Below are 23,690 nucleotides of genomic sequence, written 5' to 3' on the forward strand. Positions count from 1 at the left end.
GACTAAGAGGGATGCGGTAGGGAACAAAAAGGGGAAAAGAAACAAAATGTAAGAATGATTGGGTCAAGTTAAGAGTACAAGAACAATGAAACAAAATTCAAGGGGAAGTGCAAACAACATCAGTCTTGGAACTGAAACATTCCATATATAATAAGTGAACTAATAAGTGAGTGCTAAGACAGCTAATAAGTGGGTGCTGGGAAAATGTGTACACCCAGTTGATTTTGATGTCTTTATTGCAGAGTCCTTTGAATCTTGCAAAAAGGACACAGGCCAGCAACGTCAGTGGGATCATGACTAGAGGAGGTGAAATTGTGGATTAGCCTGCAGAGGTCCTTGATCCTCAGTGTTCTGACATGTTCCCTGGAGAAGGCAATCCGTCAGCTTCCAGTTCCTTTGAGGAAGATTGGCAATAAATAAGATTGCTGGACATGCATGATACTCTCCAAGTGAACCTGAACCAGGGACTATGAACTGGAACCAGGAACCGTGTATACGTGTTCTGTCGGAGATATATTTATTGTTGACATAGCAGCTTCTGGTGCAGCAAAAAGTGCTTGGTGTGCACTTTAGCTGTGGACGGTATTAAATAATAGGTGTGGTCGCATGGATCACTCTGTAAAGTTGTGTTTGATGACCCTGGGTAATATGTGGAATGTGGCTCTGGATGTGTGTATTCCTCCTGTGGTTGATGTTGAGGAGGGGGGGGTGAGGCCTTGGTCAATGGAGAGAGTCCTGTCAACAAAGAACTATCACATTTTGAGGGCTTTGTTTTGAAAGTTCAGTGGCCTCACTAAATAAATAAAACAAATTTCAGGAAATGGGATTAAGGAAGAACAAATGCATTTTTTTGCAATAGGATCTGCATTGACAACTGTTTAATCTATTTTAAAATCTGCCCAATAGAGTGTACTTTTCGATTCCACCTCATTGTTCCATTGCTTTAACCTTGAGCATTTATCATTCTGTCTTTCCAAATCCTCTCCACTTATTTTTTTTAATTCTTTTGTACAGAATTTAAAGGGGTAGAGAGGATCCATAGCCAAAAAGTTGCATATTTCACTCTTTTTTCTTTGTTCTTTTCTGGGTGAAATCAGCTTCAACTTGCCCATTGGTAATTTGTACACTGACTCAGCTCTCCACTCTAGTGAGTAATTTTGTTTGTATGAAATATAACGTTCAACAGCATAAAGCAGCTCAGCATAAATTTTCACATTAATATGACTTCTACATCTTTACATCCTGTTTCATAGCTGTATATTTTCAGAACAGTAACAAACCCGATTTTTGTGTCAGAATTCCCCAGAGATACATCTCTTGTATTGCGCATAATAGTTCCAGCAGCCCAAATTAGCATTAGCAAAACGCTTTAAACAAAACGGAAAAAGCAGCCCAGTAGCATTTGGAAGACGCCTTTGGGTTAAGGACAAATAAAAAATGCAGCAAGAATTCTCTACGCAAACTGAATTCCTAATGAAGCACACGGAGATCTCCGAGTGGGTTTATCAGATGTAGAAAAAAATCCCGAAAAAAAATTCATAGCATTGTTGCAAAAACATGTTTGCAGAAACACACATGGTGCTCATGACTAAGCAATCGCTTTACATCCACTTCTTATTTGCTTAGGCTTGTGACATTCATGTTGTTGTAAGTAAAACAAATATACGTAACGTAATCAACATAAAAAAGAAATACAACATTTGCAGGGGAATGCGCCTGGCGAAACGCCAGTGGTGGCCTTTGTTTAACTACATTAATGTTTTTTTTAATCCATTTCCGCATAGCAACAGCAGGCCCACTGCTGTTTCATGCAGTCCTCCAGCTAGTTTCTTCTACTGCTCTACCTGTTTTGGTGAAACAATGGCATGCGACCATGTTATTTGCAAGGGATTAATTTAACGTGATGACTATCCTTATAGCCTTAAAGGTTTACCTCACTTTAAAAGACAAGGCCTTCAAGCTTACCCAGTCAATGTTCTGTTATTTAGTGAAACACAAAAGCTAAAGTGAAAAATGTAGGCAGAGAAGATAAATACGTACCCTGCTTTATAAGCTGAAGTCTCACTAAAGATTTATGAATGCTTGTTTCTCCTTTACCCTATCACACATGCTGTTTACAGTGAAGAACAGGATGTGGGTTCAATAAGACCTTCAGATACTAAGCTGCAAAATAAGGCCAACTTGCAGCTGCAGTGTTGAAACAATGGAAAATTTTATGTCTGTTTACTGAACATTAATAATTAACGTTTCAGCCTATAAAAGTTTTTTGAAAGTTTGAAATTTCACTTGCTTTGCTTATTAAATAAACTATAATGAACACCATTTATCAAACCATTGATACCACTATCTGGATGTATTCATCAAAGTCTTTACTGCATGCAGCAGTTTTGAGGTGCTTGTTTCTGCATCCATTTTCACTGTGATACATTTTTCAAAGAAAAAGACATTTCAAAATGCAGGTATAGAAATATAAGAAACTGTTACAAAAAAACATAACTGCTGCTATTCGAGATAGTAAGATTAGTTTTGAAGTACTCAATTTGGATGCATTTCACCACAGAAACTATACAGGATAAAGTGCTCAGTCCCTGTTGGTCTCTTCTAGATTTGCACCTGGCTAGAGAGCGTGTAAAAGCAAGAATCTTGAAGAGATTGTTAGCTTGGTTCAGACACTTGGTGGAAATTACAAGCACACTAATGCACTACAATGGGAAGCCTGAAATTCCTACTGTTTCAAACTCTCTAAAACATCCTCTTTGAGCTCTAGAACATGTTCAGGTGAAGTAAAAAAGAGGACTGAGCACTAACAAGACATTGCACAGATGAGTTTCTAAGAAATTTTAAAGATAGCTATACAAATATATGTACTGAATATATTCTGAATGAGCATTAAATGTTTTGTACTTTTTAAACGATATCTTACTACAGAGGTTTTAGTTCTTCTGAGGTTCTGCTCACCTGAAGTCCAGTCACCGGGGGTTGTAAAGGTACATCCAGCAGTGCACTCTGTTTGTCCATACCCCTCATAGACCTACAGCACAAATCATGACAAGCACATTCATGCTTGCACGACAGATAGCATGTTTTGCAATAAATGATACTGTGAGCAAATTCATTTGTCAGCCTTACATTTGAACCAACAAAACACGCTTGTTGTTTTTTCTGCTCCTGATAACGACCCAAGATCAGAAACAATTAAGAAGAACAGTTAAGAAGAAAAAATGAGAAAGGTCTAGAGCAAGGTTAGAACTGGGTGTCTGTATTCACCTGGCAGCCCAGTGCAGCTCGCAGGAATCCCAGGACAGTTGGAGATGCTGGAGCAGCTCCTGTCACGATCATTCGCACCCGCCCACCGAGACTGGCCTGCCAGAGACAATGTGCTGGTTATCCACACAGCTACCCAGCTTCACAAATAACCACCATTGTGCTGTTATCTGATGTGCCATGCCATAAACATGGAGGATAACATGAATGTTGGCCACAATGAAATGCACAACAAAGATTTCCTTAGTCCTTATTATTTTCCTTAGTCTTTTCATGATAAATATAGCATTTTAACTATGCGGTTCTCAATGTGTCTAATGTTGATAATCACAGTGTTTTGAAATCTGCTATGGTGAATCACAATAAGAACAGAGAATTAAAAAAATTCTCATTTGACTATATAAATCCTGACTACTTTTATTATCCTGGTTAAGGGTATTTTTGTGTCTGTTATAGTTTGCTGCTTCTCAGGCTAGCTATGCTCTCCTCCACACAGTCAAGATGCATTCGTTGTTAATGCACAAATTAGATCTGAGGTCACCAAAGCCAGTAATTGAACTGACTCTTCAGGTATATTTATTCTCTAGACGCATTTGATACTGCAGCGTTTTTCACACCTGGATCTTACTGAAGAAGATTTTGTCCCACACACTGTCGTTCCGTATGATCCCACTGTGAACCTCAGCACTTTTCCTTCTGGCAGCAAATTCCAGAAGCCAGCGCTTCACAGGGTTACTGGCTTGGCTAAAGATCTGTAAAACAGTGTGCATTAAAACATTGTGGTCTTCTTTTCACTAATGGGCAATGTTAGCTGACCATTAGTACACCGCAAATCCTTCTCTCTCACCTTGTCATACATTCTGTTGAGCAGCCTGGGTACCACAGGAAAGATGGTGGGGCGAAGTGCTTTCATGTCATCTGAGAGGAGCCTGATATCTCCTTGAAAGAAACCAATCCTTCCACCATGGCAGTACACTACAGACTAGGTACAACACAACACAACACAAGAAAAGCCATTCTCAACTTTCTGCTCAGATTCTCTTTGAAGTTAATGATTGGTTAGCAAATCCACGATGGAATAATTTATTATCCACACTTCCAAAGTCAACATTGAATACTTCAAGTAAGGTGAATACAAAATTAAAATACATTAGGTCTATACATGTATATCCTGAATTCATTTTGTTCCTTTAGTTTTATTTTAAATCACTAGGTGGCACTCTTGCAAAAAATGGCTATGAAACTAACACTGCTGCTGTCACTAATCACCACTCAGCTTTTATAGCTCTTTTAAAGAGATTCACATTATTGGTTGTCAATTCCTCCAGATTCATTCCGAAATAAAATGCTTCAGTCTTTATTGTATCGTCACTTAAATGTTTCATTTAAACCACAGGTAAAACTGTTTCAGATGTAATTTAATCTACAGTACTTTTAATTTTATAATCCAGTTTTTAAGATTTCCCTTAGAAGAAACAAATTGACATTTAAAGAGAATTTCATTACAATTACAATTCACAAACACTAATCGAGATTTATTGTCATAGGTTGCACAATTTGATGTTTGTTTTAAACTATTCTGTCAAGGTGCCAAACAGGAAGTGCTCCATGCCTTAAAGCTTTAAGTGACCACACTTTTTAAATCCTTTTAGAAAGCTACAAACAGGATGAATCATGATCAGAATGCTTATCATTTTTCCATCAAACCAGGTACAACATTTTTGTTTTGATCTTAGATTTGTAGATTGGCATACAGTGGAAAAAGAAGAGATCGGGACATGTTCCTAATTCTGAACTCTGCTGACAGAGATACAACAGCCGGCAAAGATCCAGAGTATGGGGCCACTAACAGACTTGACAGGCAGTGAAAACCACAGGAAGGGTGTGGGTGAACTTCCCTAAGCTGTATCTCACAGTTTCACATTGATTGAAACAGTGCTACAAGGTTTCCCCTGTGAATGTGTGCCTTGATATATTCATCATAGCATTTCTGCTCTAATATTAGAATTTCATAACAGTTTTGCTGTGGTTTCCCAATGCAACAGAGAATGTATTAGTTCAGATCCCACTGGTGCTGTGGGTTGTCTACTAATGCTGTATTATTGTCCTTAATACAGAGGTTGAAACTCCGCTGTGTTGTTGACAGCACTGGGATTGCTTATGGAGATTTGCAAAAAATAATACAGAAAAATACATATCCAAGTTCAGGTTAACTCCTAAAGATTTGGTTACAGAATACAGTTTATCTCAATGTTTAATCTGAGTGGTTCTGGATAAAGCCCAGGGAAGCTGTTGAAGAATATCACAGTAACAATCACAGTAACATCTGTGTCATAAGAACAGAATAAATAACCTTTTTAGGATTCCTACTGTAAAAATAATTTTGATTAGAATGATACTCAACATCATATTTTTTTTTAATTCCTGTCAAAGATATAGCCTTATGTAGATGAAAGTGTTTCCCTGATTGATGTTTCTCCACAAAGTATAGGTTTGTCCAGAAAGCATGGTCAATAAAGGAAGGGGACAGGTTAGCTTTTATTTTCCTAAGTGATCTACAATTATAAATATACATGTGATATACAAGTCTTACAATCTTGTTCATATAAATTAAAATGCCCAGTAATTTACCATAATAATTTACTGCCCTCCTGTATCTGGTAACAGAATCCCTAGAATACCTATTTTATTTAAATATGACAGTGTTTTTTACTTGAAATTTTTTATTTATGCACTGATAATGATTCAATAGCTCATGAGTAATTAAGTCTTTTACAATTGCTGGATTTTGTTAAGTATGTCACTGGGCCCACAAAACAGAAGGGTACTTGGGTATACCACACCATCAACATAATATTCAAAAATTGGGATCACTACGACTCCAAATGAGTTATGGTATAATGAAAGAAAACTTGTGGAGGTACAAAGGAGCTTTTATCTTCCAGATAAAGAAATTACAAAAAATCTCCAACCACTCACTTGCATGCATTTTAGGACGTAAAATCTAGATTTGATTTTAATAATTACAGTACATTAGGTCGGTCCCTTTTCAGGCCATCGAGCCCATGGGGAATGAGGGGGCAAGGGCCACCATTTTTCTTGACCGTCTGACTTTGGAGGTGGAGGTGATGTGGTCAGCATCACACTCCGGTTGGACTATTACCCCCGGAAATATTAACCCCCAGTACTTATTTGGAAAGCAGGCTGGGTGGAACTGGGAGCCGTCTGGAAGGAATTAGAACAAACTATATCACTCACCCCTACTTGGGATTGAACCCAGAACCTTCTGGTGAGGAGCTACAGTAGGTGCCCTTGCCATCTGAACTACCATTTAACAGAATGGCCCCAGAGCATATCACAGAGATGCTGTCTACCTATAAGTTTCAACATGCCAAGGGAGGGACTTAAGAGGAAGACATTAGTCAGTTTCAGTGTGCAAGCACTGTGACTTTGAAACTCTCTTTCTGTGCATATCAAAGGCTCTGCTCTGCTGTTGATTTTTAAAGAATAGGATTAAGACTTACTTTCAGAACTTTGCATTTTTAAAGTGGTTGCATTCTCTTGTTTGTGTGTATTACCATGCGTATACAGTATGTTATTTGTTGTCAGTTTTTAATTAATTAATTTTAATTATTTATTACTTTCAAATACAGTTGTAAAAGGTTCAGCTCATATTGTTACTTATTGTTTCTTTGGTATATTCATAACTTACTGGAATGTGTTTTGATGAAACCCCTTTTGATGTTAAGAGGCTTTCAACCAATAATGTTTTATTAATATTTAACATTCAACTTTTCTATGCTTTATTTCATGGGAATGATGCTGATAATAAAAAAACAAATGTTTTAAATAATGCACTATGGTTCATCCATGATCTTTCTCATTATTGTCTTACCTGGTCTATCCTTTCAAATGAGTGCTAAAGTCAAGCAGGAAATGAGTCTGGACATCTGGAAGACAAAGCAAGGTGGCCATACCAGTGACCCAGTTAGACGACCCCCCTTACCTGGATGAGTCTCTCAAACATGTGAGCAAGAGGCAGGAAAGAGATGAGCACGTCATCCTGCCTGGGAAAGATGACTTTCTGCAGCAGGGGCAAGGGCATGGGAGACAGAAAGGAGAGAGATACTGACAGAAAAAATAATCATAAGAAAGTAGCGAAAAAACGAAAGGAAAAAGAGAGAAAAAGCGAAACGATACAAGGTTTACGGTGAAGAAAAAAAATAACGTGAAAGCCGCATAGTAAGGCAGGGTCAAAGAAAGACATTAGTTAAGATACTTTGGGTTCCAATGACCAGCAAAGTTGCTGGTCTCTTGCACATGTACTGTACTGTATATACAGTACAATTGACTGGAATTGTGTTTTCTTCATACAAGTGGGTACTTTTGACGAAACCCCACTGTATTTTGGAAAACCAAAACACAAAAAACTGTGACTCCCCAGATCCTTAAGTCAACATGTCATACTTTTAACTAAAAAAAACTTAATCAATTAAACCACTATTAATGCCGTATGTGTGCATTCACAAGATTAACCTATTATTAAAATGTTCATAAAGTATAAATGACTTCTATTTACAGAGAACTAATGTTATTTTTAAAAAATTATATCGGCATTAAATTTAGTTTTTTCAAATTAAAGGAATCTTGATTTTAAGTATTTTTTAATTAGTTTTAAGAAGTATGTTTTTTTAGTCACTACAATTGGGTAACTTTACCTTTAATGTACAGACATACAGTAGTAAAGTTTGAAAAGCTAATTCTGTGGAAGAAGGGCACAGAGCAAGCATTAGCAGTGATTTTGGGAGCCAATCAATGCACATACATAAGAGGTGCCCTAGGTATTGAAATTTAATTGTCCAAACATGTTGCACACAGAATATATTCAAGCTAGTTAAGTAACCCAAACTGTAAAGACTAGGTTGAAATTAATCTGTTCAGAATTATCTTAGTTAAGGAGACAAGGCTATAGACACTTCCGGGATCAAGTTTAAGATCACATTCTATTTGAGACTTAACATCTACAATGTTGAATTTAAGGATGTAAACAGTCTGATGTCTATTAAGAGCCAAAATAGTCATACTGATAAATGGGAAGGTACACAGAAAAGATAATCACACTACTTTTTTGTTTTTAGTATTTTTCTCCATGGGCACCTACCTCGGTAACTTTAAGGAAGCCAGAAAAATCTGCAACAACATTCCCATGAGTTAACATCACCCCTTTAGGATTTCCTAGAAGAATCCAGGTAAAAACATCAATAAAATCGTTTCATTTTGACTCATTGTTTGTCACATACATAAGTGGTGTTTCTCATGGTGAAGATAAGAATCACGAAACTGCTTAATTCCTACACTTACTCACACAAGTGATACTCCCCTGTCCCTGACTCATAAAAATATAACAGCTTAACAACTTTCAAGATAGGTGAGTCATTTTAGGTTAACCACCTTAACTGACCCAGTCAAGACCCTAAGTAATAATTATATATTTTTATAGAACTGATATGAACTCTCAGAGTCCTGTGTAGAGAATGAAAGAATGATTTTCAAAGATTTAAGGTATCAGAGTCTCTGAGGAAATTTCACAGCTACTGTATGATCTCCCATCTGAATTTAATTTACTTCTATGTAGTTAGGAACCAAGCCTTTCAAAATCTTCAGACATGAGCCAACATAGGAGTTACATTGTCATTGGAACCAGATTTAGATAATTATTTATTACCAGTTCTGAGCATTTAATACTCCAGTATAATGCACAGACAGTGCACTAATTAGCATTACGATAATTTATTCTTAATGCAATAAAAGCATGAACAAAAACACAAGCCAAATCCAATTAATAAACTTCAGAGAGGTGAGAACAAACATTAATAGTGATACAAACTTAAAATAGTAACAGAATATGAAAAATTATTTAACTTGTATACAGTATACATATACATATATATTTAATTCCTCTTTGCTTTTAAATTATGCTAATTACAAATTAGATTATCTTCTTTTTCAAAATTATACCATTTTGTTATAACTATTTTATATAATAATGAACTACTAATAATTCTGGACCAAAGTCTATAGACACTAGTATTTAATGTTATTTACAGTACTTGCAGGCCTTGAAAAAATGGCCTAAAAAGTCAGTCAAACTTGTCAGTGAAGTCACTGTGAAGATTTAACCAGTCTGATGGACACCATAGTTAAACAACTATTACTCAAAATATAGCTTTTCCTAAGTGTTTAAGAAAAAAATGTAGCTCATAATGTAGAGTAAATACACAACATCATGTAAAATACTACTGGCATTTCAATAGGTGGTTAATAAATTGTTCTGTTGTTTGTATACACTGATGTTTACATAGATAGGGAAGTTGCAGCATGCATTGTGTAAAACAAAACACAAAAAATGTACAGTAGATTCGATATTTGATATGACATCTGATCTGGAGTATAGTTACAAACATACAGTACCTGTTGTGCCACTGGTAAAACACACAATGGACAAGTCATCTGGCTGAGGAGGCTACACAGAAACAAATGGAAAATAAGATTATTTTTTATTTGTATGAAAAGGGACATATTCATGTAAATGTAACCTTTTTTTATGCAGTTGCCTTACAGATATGTCTCAACAAACTGAAATCAGATCTGAATGCGTGCCCCCACAGGGCAAATATAATGTGAAAAAAGTCATTCACCAATGTTTACAGATCCAAAACACAAAAAATGACTGTATCATACTCTTTGAGTCTACTGTTCTTTGTGTTCCAATGTTCTTTGGCAAATTTAATGTACTGTATAAATACAAGGAACTTATACATGTTGCACATTTTCACATACTTTTACAGTGGTAAAAATACTAAAATAATAACCTCATAAGTATTAACTACCTATGTTTTATGTCTTTGTCCACTAAAACCTTTTCAAGGGAGTATATTCCATCATCTAAATATTCTCCATCTGCTACAAAGCTGAAGACTTCTGATTAGAATGCAAATTAGACACAAAGGGTATAATGTACCTTTGAATCAAGACAAAAAGTTTAAAGGATTAAGTACATAGTGGGGCTGTGGTTTTTATCATTAAACTTCCCTTTAAAATCTTCTACACCTACCCTGCTGAGACCAATTCCACATAGAAGGATGTGCCTTTAAAAATCTTGCATTATCATGGAAAGTACAGACAGTACAGACCTGGTTGATGGCTTGCATTCAAGGTAAGTTTGCTTTCCCTGTCTACTGAACAGGATTCAGATGGAAAATAATCAATGAGGACTTACCAGGGGAACTCTGTGGTGTGCTCTCCCCGAAGTCTGGAGGGAACAAAAATATAAGAACAAAAACCTCCATCATTGCTCAAGACTATGGAAGCTTATTAGCACCATGGAGAAAAAATATTTATTGTGTTTATTCAACTGAAGACAGGCTTGCACAAAAGTAATCAGTGCCAAAAAACCCGACAAAAACAGCTTTCTATCTAATTTAACAAAAATCCTGTCGCTTTAAATACACAGCACCAGATGTACTTATGAAAACAAAAGGAAGAACTATAGTTATTGAATGTGATCATGCAATACAGATTAACAGCTTTTGTGCAATAATGAAATACAGCCTAATATAGTACTAAATGGATGTGCTACACCTTGTTGTCAGGCAGCCCATCCAAAAGTGCCACAAGCGTAGGCAATGATACCACTGAAGAGATTTAACTACGTGGTGCACAGAAATAAAAAAAATTCTGTTTATTTTTATACTCAGCAAAATTCATACAATATATTTATGAAAAAAGTCGAATGTAACTGTGTAAAAGAACCTGTTCTCTAATTAGGGTATTAGAAACTGACATTTATTTAATACCCGTAGGGAATGCAGGCAGAGCTGTCTCTGTTCCTACCTCAACTTCCTTTATAGACTGAATGTGCACTCCACATCCGACACCCCTCTCCACCAGGGAGCTGTCAAAAGGGTCCATTACGATGACAGTCTTCAGTCCTGGTGTCTCCTTCCTCTCCACATTCTCCAGCAGGACCTGAGCCTTTCCTGGCTTGTCACATATAACTGTGGAGATCTCCGCTGAAAAATCACCCACATGGGAAAAAAAAAACTTTTTAAAAGCTGCTTCAGTCTGAAAGACATTTCTCAAGAATTGACTCCTAAGAAAGTTTTGAAGGCTCCCCACATAGCGTTAGCAGTTACGGTGCTCTCTTAGTGTGCAGGTTGGAACCTATGGCTCAGATATCACTGGTCTCAGTTTGGATTATGTCGGTTGATGCTGGGGACCAGGAGTCCTCAAGTTAAGGAGCACGAGTTCACAGTGCACCTCAAGGGCGGGGGCACTACTGGGCTAAGCCCTTGTCTTTAAACTAGGGACCTGCAGGCTATCTTTGACAATTGATGAGATATACAGTATACCTCAACTTATATAAAGTATACAGCATGTAGGCAGTGAGATATACAGTATATGTCACTTTATATACAGTATACACCATGTAGCCAGTGAGATACCTGTATATACCAGCAGTAGCTCTCCTTTAAGGTGCTTTGGAGCTTGCTACATGTCAAAAGACGAACAGCTCAGACAGAGGAGCATGTCTGCTAGTCCTCCGTTTCCCTGTGCAGTACAGGGGTCATAGTTGTAAGTTGCAAATAATAATTGCAAAATTCAACAAGGGTGAGGTGTGGTTATTTACTGATGAATCCAAGAAAACAAAAGCTATAATCATAATTTAATGTCTACATAAAAAGATTAATTCAAACTGTAAATGAAAATAGGATTATATTTCTAGTAATTAAGTTGTAATACATACAGTGAGTAGAAATTATGAATGTATTATGTTAACAACAGAGCCACATAATGCATAGTACCATAGGGAATGCCTAAATTTCAAATAGAAATGCACTATTTATACAGAAATATATGGCATATAGGAGACATCATCTCTTACCAGTGTTGATAATGTAGCGAATAGCATCTGGTCCTAAAGTATCATAAAGTGGTACTACCACCATAGAGTAAGTGTAGCAGGCCAACTCTGAAATAATCCACTATAAATGGAAACACAAAATGAAAACAAACATTATGACTAGGATTTATAAACGTTGAGGTCACAGTTTACCAACCATTACAGTAATGTATCAGTAATGTTTATTCTAGCACAGCTCTTCATTAATTAAGGTCGCTGAGCCCTTAATTAATGTTTTTAAATAGTTTAAGCCCTCAAAAAGTGGGATGGTGTTAGAAAAGAGCATGAACTCCCCATACCAGCTGCTAGATTTCAGAACCCCTCACATTTAAGATAAATGTTGAAAGGTGTTAAAAGTTTATACTCCAGGAGGAACTCAACTAATTAGGTTACGCATCACTAAGGATGCTTATAATGTGAGTGACTGCCACAGTGTCTCAAAAAATGTCCTAAAGGAACTCATTCCCTTCGTTCACCAGTGAAATGGCAGCCTCAACCTGGGTGACACACAGAAGCCCTTGTTCAACAATCTGTCCATTACACAGGAAGTAAAGTGGAGAAGTGAGAAATAATTTCACTATTTAAATAAAGAGGAAAATTTAGGTACGCCAGATTCTGAATACCCAAAGCTTAAACTAGCTAGGACACTGGGGTTAACACATGACACCAGTTCTGATATGTAGGAAAAAGTACCATCTGATCTTAATGACCAGGCCCAAGCTTCTTTAGTATCTGAATACTGTGACAATCAGGGTACAGGATGCCAATGCTAATGGTTAGAAATCAATACAATATCATTCCTTCTATTTAAAACAATGTTGCAATGGTCACTAAATATTCCACTAAAGATTTAAAACAGATGTCAAGGCAGCCAAAAATATCACACACAGCACACAGCACACAGCATTCTCACTCATTCTGTTATATTCATAATTTCTAGGTTCTGCCTCACCTCTGGCCTGTTTTGTGCAAATACCCCAATGAATTGGTCAGGGCAAGGTCTGCAGCCCTGGAATATCAACCCTGACCCCAGATGCTCTGCCCTAGAGATAACCTAGAAGAAAAGATTTTGATAGACGGAAATTCCTTCAGTGTTCTTCCTGTAAAACCAGCACTTGCAAATCTGCAAAAGGTTTACTAGGGTTTAGTTCACAAGATGGTGAGCCAACTGGCCCAAAGCCCAGCTGGATAGTACAACACTTAAACCTACGGTACTTTCATAGTGGAGTCATAACGATTGCACTGTAAACAGTGCACTGTAAACACACTATTACACACAGAATTACATAAAGAGAAGTCAGTTTGAAGATAAGTCAATTAATAATGATCTACAGGATTACACTGCAAAATAATGCAAAGCTAAAATGATTTTATTTCCCTATAAAACTGAAGATAGAGATGAAGTCTATATCAGAGCTCATGCTTGTTCCTGGATTGTTTAGCAGACTAAAGAGTGACTTCCCCCAGGTGGGACACCAGTCAATCCAAGGGGATTATTTCCCCAGCAATGTCCAATTGGGGGAAAACTTCTCTCAGGGAACAATAGCAGTGTCTGCAGCAACAAATCAAACCCACAACCTACCTATTATGAGTCCAAAGACTTATCCACTATGCTGTCCTGCACTCCTCTCAAAATCAAGCAAATTTTAATATCAAAATGATGTGCAAGTGAAAAACTAACAATTTGATCAGAATTATTCTGCAATTTAAGATTAAAATGTACTCAAGAGCAAGATGCTCTTCCTGCTTAGTTCTGAAATTTGCTCAATAAACTAGGAGAGGACTTTGAAGTCAAAAAGAGGGTTTGAAATCGTATGTATATCATGCTTGTGTAATGTGATGTCAATTAAACATGGATTCATTTAAAATAACTTCACTAAATAAAGAGAAACATTTTGGGTAGAGCCAATGCTAGTTCATGTTGAAAGAGATAAAAGATTTTAATGAATAAGGATAAAGCTTCTATTTGAGCTACCTGTATATTCCATAAATAAGGAATATATTAATAAGACTCATTTCTTAATCTGGTACGCTGCAATATTATTAGGGACCGAAATAATGCTTCAATTAGATTTAGAAAGCACAGAGTTTAATTTATTGGTGCATTCCAAATACATCTGACACCTTTGCTACTTGTCATCTCATTGTGAAACACAAACAAAACAGAAGGCTGGAAATTTGGTCCATATATACAAATGTGTTAATGTATGTGCTCTAGTGACTTAATTTATTTCAAACACTCTGCAAAGTCTACAGCATTTTCTAGATTTGAGAAATTTCTAAATTGAAAGATGGTGCCTGTGTCTACTTAACTAGCTGATGAGTACTGAAGGGTAATGCTCTAATTGCATTTTGAAACAAAATATTTAAATATTTACTGCACTTAACAAATGCAATTCTTCTCGTCAGGGGAAAGTGCTATACGCTGCTCTTCCTGTTCATTTTAAACAAGGTCTTAACTAGACAAAGAATCCAGCAGCAGCCCCCCACTGCTAACAAATTTACTCACCTCCTTGTAAGACAGCCACACATATGGCTGGTTGGGATGTCGGGATCCTAAACAAGGTCCATCTCCTGCTCAGACGAAAGAAAAGAAAGAGCAATGACTTGAAAAGTCATTTACATTACATAGATTTCTGTAGGGACTGGAAACATAAACATCCTATTCAGATCATGCGATTATGATATTGAAACAAAGCAAAACAGGCTGAAGTGATTAAGCAAGAACAGAGCACTGGAAACTGTGCATCATCATCCCAGGGCAAGGCTGTGCAGTTCCTCACTTGGAAGCAGGGAAATCAACAGCACCTGTAAGAGACCTGACTTCCACACTGTATAATCAAGTAAGCCCAGCCAAAAGGTGTCTGCAGCTGGAGATCGGTATCGTTGTGACGTAATATGTGACAATTAGTATTAGCTGCTGAAATGAACTTTAGAAACATTGCAGTAGACAAATGTTCTATCTTTAAAATTCTTGACCTCTGGCCAAACTGTAACATCTAGGCTACTCTCCAACCAGATACAATAATATTATATAATGTATGACTTACAATTTAAAATATAAATGATGATTTTATTATTATTAAATAATACTATTATATGACAGGTATGTACTATAATATTATATATTATATAATATACTGTATTTCAGAACTAGTGCAGAACTAAGGAGAGAATAGCAAGGGAGTGTTGGGAAGCACTGTACTGATCCTGCCTGAGTGAATTTTTATACCCTAAACAGGACACGTGTAGGTCCTTCAAGTCACGCTTCCCCAGAGAAGGATCTGTCACTATATATAGATTTTCAGGTCTGCTGAACCTCTTGCAAAGAATCAACTGTACTGTATTTGCTCCATAAAATACACAAATGAGGCTGGTGGGAGAGAGGCAGCAACTCCGGCACTTTGTAAAATATTCCTTGATGTCTTGATGTCATTTATCAGATACACACCAGCTATGTGTAGCCCCCGCTGGAACACCTCATACATGGTCTTGGCATCATCATGGTAATGAGTTAGCAGCTTGGGAGTGTCCCCCAGTACTGATCTGTGGGCTCCATCACTGTGCTGTATGGGGAGAAGAAGAAGCACATTGTGATCTCAGAAGAAAGGCAAAAGAAACATAAAATGCAGATTCTCAAGTCTTCCAATGCAGGGCTTGTGTCATTTTTTAGGAGATTTTGAAACGTAAGGACTTATATTTAAAGAACATGTATGTTTTTGAATTCAAGAAAATTTAATTTTGCTCATTTCCTTAGCTTGCGTTTTTTCAAATTGAAAAAAGATATTCACAATACTTAATAAATCCATCCATCCATCCATCCATTTTCTAACTGCTTTATCTAATATGGGGTCACAGGGAAGCTGGGGTCTATCCCAGCAAGGAATGAGCGCAAGGCAGGTACACCCTGGATGGAATACCAGTCCATCGCAGGCCATACACAGACACAACACACCCACACCCACACCTGGGCTAGTTTTCTCAGAAGCCAGTGAACCTTCTAGTGTGCCTTTGGACTATGGAGGTTAACTGGAATACCCAGAGCAAACTCTAATAAACACAGGGAGAAAATTCAAACTCCACACAGAAAGCACCACAGTGTGGAACTCAATGCAGGTCCCCAGTTCTGTGAGCCAGCGATGCTAACTACTGTGACACTGTATGTATGTCTGGCCCCCTTTTAGGGTAAAATACTGAAAGACATGTCAAAAGGGCATATGGTTGCAACAGGTAATTCCTGTCTTATATATACTGATGGAAAAAAGAAATGCATCATTTTCTGGAATGAGAATACTATAGTTATAGCTTATGTACTTCCACAAAAAGTTGTCAATTTGTTTTAAGTCCTCCAACCAGCAATACAGCTTGTGCAGTGAGGCATTGCAACTTGCCGATCACATGAAAGCTTGTTAGGTGCACTTTTACCCAACGAGGTCCAGGTGGAACAATGTCTGATCAGGTCACCTTTAAAAAGGCCTTAATTCAAAGCTTAGGTCACTGCAAGAAAAAGGCCACACTTAGTCAATTTTCTGTGCATTCCATAATGCCTCGAATGTCACCAGAAGCAAGGGAGAGGACCATTGACATGCTGCAGGCAGGCATGCCATGTGCCAGTGTTGCCAGACACTATGGAGTAAGCCGCTCCACTGTGTCACAACTGCAAAGAAGGTTTCAGCAGACCAGCGGGACAGATGATTGTCCAAGACCTGGTCACCCTCGAGTGACCACACCAGAGCAGGACCGACACATCAGACTGGTCCATCTGAGAGACCGTTTTAGATCTGCCAATCTTACTGCTGCTGAAACTGCCAGCAGACACAATTCCCACATCAGTGACAGGACAGTGAGGCTCCATGCTGCTGGCCTTAGAGCAAGGCGACCTGTCAGAGGCCCTCTGCTCACACCTCCTAGACGTCACACCCGACTGGCTTGGGCCAGACAGAGGCTGTGATGGACTCATCAGCAGTGGCATCAGGTCCTCTTCACGAATGAGTCACTCTTCAGCTTGTTCCATGCAGACGGGAGGGCATGAGTGTGGAGGAGGAGGTGTTGCATTTCTTTTTTCCATCAGAATTTATTCATTATGAATGAATACTGCAATAAATATTTCCTGATTTCTTATTTGATTCAAATTTGCTGCCTTGGCAACTAAGCAATTGCTTGGCTTTGCTTTATCCGGACACTCTCGGGAAGTGCAAAAGAAGGAAAACACAGGATCCACTGGACAAGAAAATAAATACCTGTGTCTACTGATGGGCTAAAGATAGGGCTGAAGAAAAACAATACACAAAAACTTGGCATGGCACTAAGGATGCATAAAATGTAAAGCATTCAGGTAGTAAATATTTCATGGTTTCTATGCAGAAAAATCTAAAAGCTAAATATAGTGACAGCTGTTATGCGAATATAGCAATCGAGAAGAGGGAAGATGACTACAAATGTTTCATACAACCAGGAATTCAAACATTTCAGAGCCAGAATTATCATGCAGCAGAAGACTCAGTCCTGTGTCTTCACGGGGTATGAAAAATGATATTTTAGACATTTAAATACCATAATACTACAATTAATAATATAAAACGGACAGATAGTGGGAAAATATACAGTGGTGAGAATTTTCTGAATTTCTGCATAAATGTTCAGACATTTAATGTTGGATCATTTTGATCGATAAATGAATGAAAAAGTATATCATTGTGTGTGTTATTTGTTTTATTGGGTTGCCTTTATCTATTTTTATGACTTAGATGAAGATCTGATTACATTTAGGTCACATTTATACAGAAAATCTGAAAATTACTTTCTAGCACCACTGTAGTGTGGTTAGCAAAATGTATTACCACCTGTTTGACAGTTTGAATGTCTTAATTGTTAATAAGATTTTTACTATGGAGAAAAAAAACTACATTAGTGTTAGCCCTACAATTGTATGGTAGGGGTCAGAGAGAAACTATGACCTAAGGCAATTATTTTTATGGACAAAGAGGTTCTGGAGTTCTGCAGCCAGTGATGTCAAGAATTAATCAATAAAACATGGAAAGAGTCTGCTCACCTCAACTTCCTGAGACTGCTGGGTGAGGTCACAAGGAGGTTTCATGGCTTTTGGTCGTGTGGCGAGCCAGTAAGCTATTATAGCCGCCAGTGCTCCGATGCCCATGAGTGTGGAAGCAGGGAGAGAGTGGAAGAATTGGCTGAACTCATCCAATTCTGGCAGCCTTAGACTACGTAGAATCTCCTGAGCCTGCATCTTCTCCATCAGCGAATTACTGATCTCTGCCCAGGAGAGAGAAACATGCACCACACCCTGTGATGGCGGCACATATTCAATACATAGACAACAACCTTGAGTGTGTTGAAGGGCACTACTCAATAATCCTCTCATTTGTTTCCACAGGAGAAACTAATTCCTTAATTGATTAATTGTACTCATTAAGTAATTAAGGATATGCCAGTAACTGATCCCTGCAATGCTGAGAAAAGGAAGAGTTATAAGTTGTGCAACAGCACAGTTATTTAGAATGAATTACACTATTTCTAAAAACAAAACTGGTAAAACTGCTCCCTTTTTATGAAGCCATAACAGAGTCAAGCACTTTGGTAAAACAGCTTGACATGTCAACGTCCATTTTTAACATGGTAAGGGCTCTGATAATAAAGGCATCAAAGTTAAAAAACACTATTAAACAGTGTAAAATCAATTGGTATATACAGGTATAGAATATAACAGTAATGAAGTTTGAAATGAAGTTTGTAATGAAATATGGCATCTTAAAGTACAGGTACACTTCAAATGCATATAATAATAATAATAATAATAATAATAATAATAATAATTTCTTACACTTATATAGCGCTTTTCTGGACACTCCACTCAAAGTGCTTTACAGGTAATGGGGACTCCCCTCCACCACCATATTACCATATTACCACCATAACACCATATTACCCAAGGAAGTCTCTACAACTGCAATGTTGTACTTTTTCTCTTTGTTATTAGTTTTAGCATGAAATTAACTTCTGTTTATTTTCCTTTGCAGACACCCATACTAATTTTTTAAAAATCTATAAATTTACTTGAAACTAGTTTATTAGTAACCCTTTAATGAAATAATAGGCTATATCAGACTATACCCTTGATATTAAAATCAGAACTATAGTCTCACTTACCTAGTTTACACTCTCAAACACCTTTTCAATGAATTGTGGAATTAAGATGTATGTAACAACCTCTTGAATACTTACGACTATTGTGACTAAAGAAAATTCAACATCCCATACATTACAAAAAACATTTAAATTTGATAATTTTATAATTGAAAAATAAAATAAAAATAAAAATGAAATGTAGGTACCGTAGAGCTGTTACTTGCAGTCAATGTAAGAGAACCTACAGTATACGAAATGCCCTCACCAGAGAACAGTCTATTTCACATTTAGTTTTATTCCTTAAAGCCCTTTAAAATTGACTGCCTGTAGAAAAACTGCACAACCACAAAGTGAATTCAGTACACTTGATTATGAGATTTCAATAGTGTTACTAATGACACATGCCAGACTAGAGATAAGAAGAGAAACTGATTCAAAGTTCAAAGTTTTTTTCTCCACAGTTTACACACGGGATAAAGACAAACTTGGCAACTAACTCAAGCACAGTGTCTGATGCTTACTGTGTTTGATTTATAGTGAAATATGTACATTTATAGTACTTCTGAAAGGTATATATAATGTATTTTTTTAGCATTTTAGGATTTTTACATAGAATATTATCCCTTCCATATTATTTGGACACACTAGTGAAAGGGTTTTTTTTTATTCCCAAGTAAAACCTAGACACCAACACTTCAAATCAAAGCCACTTTGTCACTTTGCTACCACACAGTGCTGCTTAGGTCACACAACCAGTAATGTCTTGAGTAATGCAAGAACGAAGTCCCTTTCAACACTTACTTCAAAGAGAAAGGGACACCTTCTATAACCTTGTTAGAGAGAGACTTGAGAAATGATTTACAGGCTGGACATTGTCTTACTGAGAGCTGTAATGAGGGCTACACATTAACAAAATACTGTTATCTTTTCAAAAGGGCAACCTAGGGATTCCTGAAAATGTATGTGGCATTCTGCTTATTATTATTATATGGAATGAGAGCCAAGTCTTTTAGTTAGAGCAATCACAACAGTTAGGGCAAGGATCAACAACGTTTTCAGGAAGAGTGCCAAAAGTCTGCAATGTCTGCTTTGAATACTGGAATCTACAGTTTCTTTGTGCAGTACACTACATAAATAAATGCAGTAGAAACATAAATAAATAGGTAATGGCTCAGTCTTTCATATATCTAACTTGCAGTTTTTGCTGGTCATAATTATGAAACTCTATGGTTGTAACCGTAACATTTCTGAAAGTTCATGAAATACTTTGAGATGACTTGATGTTTTCTCTAGTTTGAGATACACATTCTGAGTAGCAATTTAGGGATTTGGTTTTGGACCAAAACGTTCACATTCTTTTAAGTATTATGTGTTAGGCTCACTTTAATTTCTTTCTTAGTCAATTGTGTGAAATATATGTCAGAACATGACATGAAAACGGATACCTTGCCCAGTAAAATGTCTTAATGTACTACAATACGCTCTGTGCCAGAAGTTGCCCACCCCTGAGTTAGAGGGTGTTTATTTTGTTTGGGCATGCCACAGTTCAGTTGGAAAATTTGCTTATGAAAATGCTGCTTGTGGCTGGAAAAACTGGCCCCAAGTATGAGAGGGTATTAAATAATGCATTCTGAAACATCTGCATTCTTTAATGAATAACAATATCAAAAGGTTAAATAAAAGACGCATTACCATGAGGATGCTGATACATCTATGTCTGTAAAAATTTCAGTTGATAAAATGTTCCTCTATGAACACAGAGCTACAGCTAAAACCCCAATGAGACCTGTTATATTAATTTGCTAATCATGAATAGGGTAAAAATAACTCCACATCGTAACACAGTTATAGCACATTCAGCAGAACTGTGGAATCAGCACATCATGGGCCATAGATCCATAGAAGACTCAATATTTATACACACAGAATATTCATCTAATGTTTCAGATGAAAATCATTAACTGAAGCTGGGAAAAAGCTAATGCTGCACTGCCTGATATATCTCATTGTATAGTCGAACCTTGACGAATTCCAAAATAAATTTTATGTCTAAAAGTACATATATGGACTAGTGTGGAATATGGTACATTATTTGTGTTCAGCCTTTGGGCCTATACAGTGCATAACTGTACCAGCACTGCTTAACTTCAGCAGAACCAACTGACACAATGTCTGAAATATCGCTTGATAGGATTTCATGTACAATCTGGCCAAAATCATATCAATTCATTTTATGAATTTCTTAAAGATTTAAGATTGCATATATAAGATAATAAAATTATTTTAAGAAAAATTGTTTAGATACATTTTAGTTATACAGGACAGTATCATAATCTATTCCAAATGATAAATTGATTTAAGCCATTTCTAAAAGCCATTAATTATTATATACATTTCGTTCATGGTTCTATCAAACACAAAAAAGATATTAATAAAACTATTTGATTTCACTTCACCAATAAATGTGTTTTGTTTACAAAAACATTCACTTCTTTCAACACTTCTTGTATTATTACCTACTTACCTAATGGTTTTGAGAATGATTACTTTTCAAACTAGTTCATTAACAAGAAAATAAAACAACAATGACATTCAACATTTCTTCATTAATAAAAATAGCCAATGAGTCTAAAAAGCCCCCCTTCCTTGTGTGTGTGTGTGTGTGGGGGGGGGGTTAAAATGTTGTATCGGCTGCATGATTGGATCATATAGGATCATTAATCTTTGTCTTTTCAAAGCCCCTCTTTATTATGTAAAAGACGTCACTGTTATATGTTATGTTGCAACCACATTTCCTTTCAAAGCAAACTATTTTGTAATGTTTTGTAATGTTAGTAATGTTATTACAAGGCTTTGGAAAACTTACTTTTCTTTATAAACCTATGGCAGAAATGTGGTCCCTTTTGAGGGCTGTCGAGGTTATATTTCAACTAACAGGGAAATCAACAGTAAACAGCAACAGAGTATTGACCTTGTTATCTTAAATGATTTGCCCTATTCATTTCCCTGGAACCATTTCCAGGTGAAAGTAGGTCCAGCAGTCACGAGAGGCTACCTTTCATTAGCAAAGCCTGGTTCATGGACAGAACTCTATACGCAAGCAAACATCAGGCCATCCTGTGTGGCCACACTTTTCAGTTATTTCTTTGTTCCAACACCCCCAGCATCATTTGAATATTTAGCAGAACTGATATTCTTAAATTCTTAAATGGGGAAAAGGGCTGCGTATGACTTTCAAAAGTAGGAGTCAGGCAAAAAACAGATCATATCTGGCCTGACTCCCACATCTCTCCTCATCTACAAACTGACAGGAGCAATTAGGATTCCCTACTACAGGATTACAACCTATTACCAAAGATAGACTGCTGGCCAGAGGTAATCCTGCTGTTTATTTTTACTTTTATGGTCTTCAGACATTAAATTGTTTTCTTCTCAGCAATATCAGCTGTCCTACAAATTATTTTATTAAATATCAATTAATTTAAATCTCATCAAGTTACTAAAAAATACATACAGAGGAATGTCATATGAGTTCAAGACATGTCAACAAGTGTTTTATTTGTTAACAAGGGCACCTACAGTAAACCATAAAGATTCTAAGGGTGGGCTTCTCTCCTCATCTTTATAGTGTTACAGCTTTAGGTGACTGAGTAGTGTCTCTTGGATTTTAGATAAAGTTTGTGACACTTGGCAGAGTAAACATTATTTGTTTACTTCTAGCTTCAAAGCCGAGAGGATGTTTGCTGAGGTCTACAGGGTCCCTTCAGCAAAAACAATTTGAAAGTTTACCTTGGTATACAGTACCTATGTAAGTTATGAGTTAAAGATTGTCAAGGAGCAGTACAGAAATACACAATTTAAGATCACACTAACAGCACAGAGAGACGGAAATGAGAAAAAAAATAAGAAGCAGGGAACAAGAAGAGGAAAGACAAGAGTCCCTACTTTATGATCATCTAAACCAAACCTGATTACAGCTAAGTATTTGAACCTTGCTAGAGAGAGTGTATGTTTTTAGGGAATTTAGGTTTCCTTGGTAAAAGATACCTCAGTTCCTGCTTAGGGTGTACTTTTATGGATAGGGATATTTGCTCCCATTTATTTAGTGGCATCCGGGGTGCAGAGAGAAAGATTTAATTGCAGGTTGCATTGTATTTAGATAGAAGGAAGCTTATCTCTTATGTGGCCTCTGTGGGCATTAAAGAGTTTAATGCTTAGTAGCCGTCTGGGGTTTACTGGGTGACCAGAATGTTAGGCCTCTGACACACCTTGTTTGTAAATACTGTACATAGAGTAACTTATGTGTTGTATGTTTTGT

General features: G+C 36.9%; 1 protein-coding gene across 2 annotated transcripts in view; it reads right to left on the reverse strand.

The window, feature by feature from the left end:
* Positions 1-23,690, reverse strand: part of acsl6 (acyl-CoA synthetase long chain family member 6) — a 32,779-nt gene that overhangs the window by 5,843 nt on the left and 3,246 nt on the right. For both annotated transcript variants that reach the window (XM_006631789.3, XM_015349480.2), the window contains exons 2-15: positions 18,279-18,499; positions 15,678-15,792; positions 14,736-14,800; positions 13,179-13,280; positions 12,209-12,308; positions 11,158-11,336; positions 10,544-10,576; positions 9,736-9,787; positions 8,426-8,499; positions 7,271-7,348; positions 4,112-4,246; positions 3,882-4,016; positions 3,268-3,363; positions 2,959-3,031 (exon numbers count right to left, since the gene is read on the reverse strand). In XM_006631789.3, coding sequence (XP_006631852.2) covers positions 2,959-3,031; positions 3,268-3,363; positions 3,882-4,016; positions 4,112-4,246; positions 7,271-7,348; positions 8,426-8,499; positions 9,736-9,787; positions 10,544-10,576; positions 11,158-11,336; positions 12,209-12,308; positions 13,179-13,280; positions 14,736-14,800; positions 15,678-15,792; positions 18,279-18,499 — 1,458 coding nt within the window. The remainder of the gene's footprint in view (positions 1-2,958; positions 3,032-3,267; positions 3,364-3,881; positions 4,017-4,111; positions 4,247-7,270; positions 7,349-8,425; positions 8,500-9,735; positions 9,788-10,543; positions 10,577-11,157; positions 11,337-12,208; positions 12,309-13,178; positions 13,281-14,735; positions 14,801-15,677; positions 15,793-18,278; positions 18,500-23,690) is intronic.

This window comes from Lepisosteus oculatus, chromosome 11, assembly GCF_040954835.1.
Source record: "Lepisosteus oculatus isolate fLepOcu1 chromosome 11, fLepOcu1.hap2, whole genome shotgun sequence".
Lineage (NCBI taxonomy): Eukaryota > Metazoa > Chordata > Actinopteri > Semionotiformes > Lepisosteidae > Lepisosteus > Lepisosteus oculatus.